This window comes from Cyprinus carpio, chromosome B19 (genome assembly GCF_018340385.1).
Source record: "Cyprinus carpio isolate SPL01 chromosome B19, ASM1834038v1, whole genome shotgun sequence".
NCBI lineage: Eukaryota > Metazoa > Chordata > Actinopteri > Cypriniformes > Cyprinidae > Cyprinus > Cyprinus carpio.
The window spans coordinates 15480558-15488259 of NC_056615.1; the positions used below are offsets into that span (position 1 = coordinate 15480558).

General features: G+C 38.3%; 1 protein-coding gene across 1 annotated transcript; it reads left to right on the plus strand.

Annotated features, from left to right (window-relative positions):
* The first annotated feature begins 916 nt into the window (after window positions 1–916).
* Window positions 917–6798, plus strand: LOC109110964 (sodium/potassium-transporting ATPase subunit beta-1-interacting protein 1-like). Its single transcript, XM_019123913.2, has 8 exons — window positions 917–1176; window positions 1384–1698; window positions 3241–3378; window positions 3529–3609; window positions 4485–4682; window positions 4805–4865; window positions 4955–5036; window positions 5969–6798. The coding sequence occupies exons 2-8, from the start codon at window positions 1645–1647 to the stop codon at window positions 5976–5978; spliced, it is 624 nt and encodes a 207-aa protein (XP_018979458.1). The 5' UTR covers window positions 917–1176; window positions 1384–1644; the 3' UTR covers window positions 5979–6798.
* The last annotated feature ends 904 nt before the right edge of the window (window positions 6799–7702 follow it).

The window sequence follows — 7702 nt, forward strand, 5'->3', positions numbered from 1 at the left end:
TGCTTTCCAGTATGAATGATATAAACCAACCCCCATGCCTTTATGATATTCAGATTTGAAGATATCCCTCTCTGCTTTGGGTTGCTAGGGTGGTCTAAATGGTTGCTAGGGCGTTGCTATGAAGTCTTGAAGTTCATTCGTGATTGGTCGTTTGCTGCCCCGAGTCAAACGAGCCCACCCTCATGTTTCTATGACACTTCTATCCATAGATATTAATTTGATCTTTTTCAATTGAAGTCTATGGAGCTTGTTACTAAGGGGCCGTAAATGGTTGCTAGGGCGTGGCTTGACTGCTTCACAATGATCCCGGTAGACTGATTGGTTGTCTGAGTAAAATGAGCCCACCCCCATGTCTCTATGACATTGGGATCCAGAGTTATGTTCAATGCAAAACTCCTACGTAAATTACCATAGTAGGAAAAACGCGCTGTTTCATGGGCGATCCCTCACCATAGTATGTCTATGGGGCAAGTTTGGGGGGCTCTTGCGCCCCAGGGGTACAACTTATACCCCACTGTGGGGTATGTTCTCGCACAGCCTGATAGCCTCTCCAAATGTGGTGATTCACATGTTTCTGTGAAATTCTCTCTCGGAGCTACGATCCGTCAAAGTTGGCCGCAATGCATTGTCTATGCGATTTTTCGGGCGATATTTCGCCCGGTGTGCGAACATCGTACGCCCGATCGCTTATAAAACTCACACCAAAACACCCCACTATATGACGCACCATTTGACGCCACTTTACAAAAACTGCGACAAAAACTACGCGACAAAATACGCACCGAAAAATAAAAATAATAAAAAATAAGAATAATAATAAGTATGTGAGATAATACAAGTGATGCTTTGCCTTCGGCAAGCACCACTAAATAGTAAGGTTTCCAGGTTGCAATAAGAGTGTCCACAGCCGCATGATGGTTTTCTTTGTGCTCTGTAAATCGCCTCGTGTTGTGCCGAGCGGCGGCGAGCGTCTCTATGCGGTTGCGCGAGCGGGTTGCAGACTCGCACGAGGGTGTCTGATTTCCACCCACAAACCCCGCTCCGCTCCGCTGTGCTCACCCTCCCGGTGCCGATGTTGACAAAGAGAAGGAGCAGGAGGATGGTTGCTCAAGCTACTGCGCCAGTCTGAGACCCCGACGGTACATCGGCTCGGAAAAACGAATATCGGACCTCACTGTAAGTCACAAGGCTCGCTTTGTGCTCGCTCCAGATTTCATTTGCGTTATTTTCTTACCTCGCGCCCTTACACCCCCCCGCTCGCGCTCCATCTGATGCTTATCATATGATGCTCATTTCTGCCAGTTAAACGCGCTCTCTGACTCTTCCTCTGTTCTTTGTGTTATTTTGGGTCTGTCCGCGCCTGGTACCCGGTACGGAATGAAGGTGTGGCAGATTCGCTAGGATTCGGAACCGCAGCGGGGCTCTAGGACGCTTCGGTTTGGACGATTAAGCGGAGGAGGTCCGGTATGACCGGCAGCCATCCGAAAGCATCGACGCACCGAAGCATGCACGCGGCCCGGTGGGCTTCTTGATGTTTTGAACGGTAATCGTGAAGCAAGACCTTGAAGCGCGCTGGACCTCACCGGGGACTCCGCTTTCTCCCGACGCCTCGCGGGGCCCAAGCCGTGCCTCAAGCGCGAGAGCATGAGTCGGTGCGACGGGAGGTGCACGCTGGTGGTCATCTGCTGCCTGCAGCTGGTAAGACAGTCTTGTTCATGTTCCGTTCAAATCTAGTCTTTCCTGTGGAAGAGAAAACATATGGACATAAACATAAAACACATAGAGGGATGGTTTGAGAGGACAGGGGTTCTGATTTGGGAGGGGCGAAGCCAAGGGAGAAGGTGTCCTGGTTCTCATTTCTTAGGGGGCCAATCAAGCCCGCCAGAACTTTTCTTGGAGAAACTTCATGCCCCAGATATGTATGCACATGCATGATTTGTGTAACACACAGACTAGAGGCATGTGAGGATGAGGGGCCTCCTGAGGAAGGGGCTCTTTTCTCATAGGGCTGGGGCTCCAGGCAGTTTCCATGGAAACAGCTGAGCACCAAGCTTTGGGATTGCTCCTGTGTGTGTGGAGACAATATTTTTATTTATTTGCCATTGGCTTAAGTGGGTTTAATGGTCCCCTGCAACCTGTACTGCTGATTCAGTGATAACAGGTAAGGCCTGACAGTTTGAATCCTTTGGTTGTTTTTAGGCTTTTCACACCCAGTGATCTTCATAAAAATCTGATTTCTGCTCCGAATAGGTCAAAACAAGTTTGAACTTAACTAATTAAAGTGAGCTTCTGGTCAAAAGTTTAGAATATAATTTGATAATATTTTTTTTTACGGTTTTTAAAAGATTATAAAAAAATGTGCTTAGCAAAGTTGTTAATTTAATAAAAAATACAGTAATATTAAGCAAATTTATTACTATTTAAAATATTTTTTTTTATTCAAATATATTTTTAAAATGTAATTTATTCCTGTGATGGCAAGGCTGAATTTTCAGGAGCTATTACTCAAGTCTTCAGTGTCACATTATTTTTCAGAAATCAGTGAAATATACTGATTTGCCCTGCAAGAAACATTTCTTATTATCATTGTTGAAAACTGGGAAATATTCAGCTTTGCATTCACAGGAACAAGTTACATTTTTAAATTTAGTCAAATAGAAAATGTTATTTTAACTTGTAATAATGGCTTTGGCGAGCATAAGAGGTTTGGAGGTTTTGCCAAACTAACCCACCACAATGGCCAAGCAGAGCCTGTGGACTCTATATCATTAAATTAGCCAAAATATTTAATAAACCCATATGTGAGCAGCAGAGGATGTGCAGTACTTTGTCAATGACGGACGTTCGAGTATACAGAAATCATCTGAGCTTTCTGGCACAGATTCCCTGTGGCTGATGATCCTTCTCTGAAGAATTTTCCACCTCTCCTGCATGTGGTTAATGTGCAGTCACTACTGCGCCGTTCTTGGATGGATGCTGCATTTGTCCATTTCTGCCAAGAATAGTAGCCAGCAATACCAGACTTTGTGTACCATTATCCTGCCAATAGAACTTGTGAGTCTGCTGCACAAGCTTGTTTTGCCAGCCTGATATTTGCCTGAAGTCTGCAAAGACGTGGGTCAGTGGTCGACGACTATATGATGTTGTCTGTATTAGTACAAGCTTTTTGTGCACACTTATGCATGCATTTTTGTAATGTTGGATGGTTGTGTATGTGAACTGTTCTTGGTTTGTTCACAGGTTGCTGCGTTACAGAGGCAGGTGTTTGACTTTTTGGGATATCAGTGGGCTCCCATCCTTGCCAATTTCCTCCATATCATGGCCGTCATTTTGGGAGTGTTTGGAACTGTGCAAATCCGTTCCAAATATCTTATACTGGTAGGACAAAAGAGCATGTTTGTTTTTGTTCACATTTTGCACCTACAGATGAAAATGTTTTGCTGTTTGCATTGTCTTTACATGTCTTGTATGCATTCATTAGTATTATATTTTTATATGTGCACATATATGCGTGTCTGTCACTTTCAGTATGCTGTGTGGCTTGTGGTCTGGGTTGGCTGGAACTCTTTCATCATCTGTTTTTACCTGGAAGTTGGTCACCTGTCACAGGTAGGTGGTTTACAGCATTGGTCCAGACTCCAGTTTATGAGAAGTCATTGTGTAAATTATAGCGCTGTCAAACGATTAATCACATCCAAAATAAAATTTTTAGTTTACATAATATATGTATGTGTACTGTGTATATTTATTATGTATATATAAATACACACACATTTATATTTAGTATATATATATATATATATATATATATAGTATATATTTTTAAAATATTTAAATGTATATACATTTATATATTTAATTTCATATACTTTATATTATATAAATATATTTAATATATAAACATAAAATGTTTTTCTTAAATATATTTATTTATATTTATATAAATATATTATATATATTTAGAAATATATTAATTTATATTTATATTACATAAATACATATTAATTACAATAAATATGTATTTATATATATATACATAATAAATATACACAGTATACACACATATATTATGTAAACAAAAACTTTTATTTTGAATGTGACTAATCATTTGACATCACTAAGTAAATACACCAAAGAGTCTGATTAAATGTTTGATTTTATGCCTTGCTATGCTTTAATCTTAGAGTCAACTTGAAATGGCATTCATAAACCATTTTACTACTGTATTTATCAGAGAAAGGGCATTTTATTTGATATTGTTAACTAGGAATTGTATTGATCCTGAAAAGTGGAAGCTTATCTGTTAACTTGATCCATAATGATAATAGGGCTTCTTTGTAATCTTTAAATTAAAATATTTAAAGATTACAAGGAACACAAACATTTTTTCTTTGGAAAAACTAAGAATTTGGATTACAGGGTCAATGTTGAGTTCATGATTAGGGGATTTTTGTCTTTTAAATCCTGTTTGTGTTCTGCCGTAGGACAGGCATTTCCTAATGACATTTAACACATCGCTTCATCGTTCCTGGTGGATGGAGAACGGGCCTGGTTGCTTAGTTACTCCAGTGCCTGACTCACCATTGGCTCCTCAGGATCATCATGTGATCACGGTCAGTGGCTGCCTGCTGGACTACCAATACATAGAGGTGGTCAGCTCAGCCTTGCAAGTGTTTCTTGCAGTGAGTACTTATGTTTTATTACTTACGTTTTTTTTTTATTTACGGAAGTACATGCATCTGAATGTTTGGCAGAGAAATAGGACAACTGATTGGCTATTAACATAGTTCGTTCTGCGTTTCAGCTCTTTGGATTCGTTTATGCCTGCTATGTTAGTAAAGTCTTCCTGGATGATGAGGACAGCTGTAAGTATTCTGGTCTGTTGTTAGAACCTGAAAGTAAATTACAGTGACATTAAAGTGTTTGAGTTTTGAGTCCTCTCTCTCTGTTGCAGTTGATTTCATTGGTGGATTGGAGTCGTATAGTTACCAGCCTCCACAAAAGAGTTCTCACTTACGACTGGAGCCTCTCTATACGTAAGTACACAGCTCCAGGAAATTATGCATTCTCAGTTATCAGAACCACTATTTATTTAAAAACTCAATATATAGTATAATCTCTATAAATGTTTTTAAATGTAGTGTGTAAAAATACTATATTCACACCAGAAAACTAGCTTATAACTTTCTTTTTCTTTCTTTTTATAATTAATTTTATATATATATATATAATATATATATATATATATATATATATATATATAATTTATTTTATTAATTATATTGTACTTGGAATAACAAGTGCACAAATAAATTCTGCTATATTTTAACCCCAATTAACAAAACCCAAACCAATTACATTCGATACAGCAGGAAAAATAACTCATAATAACACAAATACAAATTTAAAAATAAAATGAAATGTCAAAAAAAGTAAATAAAAAGTAAAGGGGAGGATGTGTTCAGATATCTTGTCTATGAGTCAGCCAGTACATTATATAAAAAGTGATGCAATGCGTTATCAGAGATGCATTATGGAACGATGAACATTTTTAAAAAAGTATTGTGCCATGTTGTTGTTACATAGCATTACTTGTTTAATTCAGCAAGTAATGAATGAATTAATTCATTAATACATTTTTTTGCCTTTTTTTATTTTGTGTAAAAATGCCTTAACGATTAGATGGACTAACATTTATAAGTCAAGAAAAGAGTTAAAGAGGGCTGCTGATAGTCCTTGGAATGCAGAATTCATTCTAGTGTGCTCTATTGTATACTGCTCATTTTCCCATATATGGTCATTCTGCTGTTGAACATTTGCATACTGTCCACAGTATACAAACTATGTACCATAAAAATAGTGTGAGTAGTATGGTAGTACTTCAAACATAGCCAATTTCTTTTGAAACCTCACTTTGCGTCTGGTCATTTTTTAACTTTTTTTTTTTTTTTTACATATATACATTTAGGGCTGGATAGAAACCAGAGGAAAAACCCACCCTCAGAGGAAAACAGCTGCTTATCTCTGAGAGATGAAGTCCTCTGCATTGTGGGAAATGTTCTACCAGCTTCAACGTCTGTGTTTCTTTAACTTTGTCTCCCTCTATTGGAGAAAATCTATAGTACAGCACCAGCCAGAGTTCTAGAGAGAGAGCAAGCATATGGACAGGACCACAACAAGATGCTTAAAGCCTCATTGAGATAAGCATTATTAAATAGGACTTGAAGACAGAAACAGATCTTCTGTGTGTGAGAGAGTGTGTGTGTGAGAGCACATAGGCCTTTGTATATGTTTGTGTATTCACAAGGTGGCCAACCTTTGACCCAGGTAATCTTTGAACACATCCGGAGCTGGCCGTTCAGCTCTTTCTGGTGTGTGTGTGTGTAGGAGAAAGATTGTTTATACTCTGATATAAGACACTATAATGTAATGTGTTAGATGAATGTTTTAGGTTGTGTATTTGGGGAATGCTGTAGGACTTTGTGCATGTAAAAACTCACAATAGAGGAGTTGTGCCTCTGGGTGGCCCACATGTGTCTGCGTGCATGAATGTGTGTTTCTGATTGTGTCGATGTACACGGACAACAAGTTTTGATATGTACTTCTGCACCCAACGCATAATGTGACTAGCCATAAATGTTTATTTGAACACAAGCTTAGAATGAATGTATGTTAATGTACAATACTTGTTTCAGGAAGGCTGTGTTTGTATGAGTGAGTGAGAGAGAGTGTGGGTGCGAGAGGGACACACCTGAAGGGTGGGACAGTTGTTCAGCATAATAAACTCTTTCTAGATTATTCTTTGTCTTGGTCACTTCTAAATGCACCACAGAGGGCCTGTGTGAAATAAAACACCATTTTTTTCTCTCAAATGCATATGGATGAGGATAAAAAGCCTCGTTTTCACAGGGCTAGGTGTATAAAGCTAGTGCTCCCTAGTGAGAGCCGTGAATCAGATAGGAAGACAATGGACAGACCTGTTTTATCTCATTGAATGTCATTTGAAATAGCTTGCTCGCAGCCAGTGTCCTCCTGCTCTGTACACAAAGGCAGTTAAGTAGCTGCTCACATTTCAAACAGCCTGTTATCTCAGAACGTTTCTAATGAGGAACATGCATCTTTTCGACTAACTCATGGTTTGTGTAGCTGTTTGTGGAAAGAAAAGAAACTTTAATTGATCCCACTGGTAAAATGTGTGACTAAATTTACTTTCAAGGCAAGACAATACAGGCAAAACCTGTTTTTTTTTTTTTTTCTTTTTTCATGCACTTATCAGTTTTGGACTATTTTGCTTTCGCAACATGTCTTCCTTCAGACTAGTGGAAAGAAAACATCCAAACTGCACATTTAGTTGTTACACGCTTTGTGTATTTGCATCTGTAGATTTCAATTGAAGTACATGTTGTATATAATTCCATACTGTATTTTCTGATTTATGGAGTTATATACAAGTCCTCTCATTAAAAACTGTAATATGTCAACAAAAAATTTTAACCTGGCTTTAATGTTCAGAATTTCTGTTCTGGAAATGTATGCATATCTGGGTGCATTTTTAAACATAACATTTCAGAAAACGTGTAATACAAAACTATTATCTTAATGTAATATGAATAATCCACTGTGGAAGTATGGTGATCTATTTATTAGATTTTTACACTATTCCCCTAGCCAGCTGTCACTAATAGAAGCATAACAATCCCTA

Bases quoted from the DNA above. Each gene is read 5' to 3' on its own strand.
- LOC109110964 (XM_019123913.2), top strand. From the start codon at position 1,645: ATGAGTCGGTGCGACGGGAGGTGCACGCTGGTGGTCATCTGCTGCCTG. The intron at 1,699-3,240 runs GTAAGACAGTCT...GTTTGTTCACAG, and splicing joins TCATCTGCTGCCTGCAGCTG to GTTGCTGCGTTACAGAGGCA. The intron at 3,379-3,528 runs GTAGGACAAAAG...TGTCACTTTCAG, and splicing joins GTTCCAAATATCTTATACTG to TATGCTGTGTGGCTTGTGGT.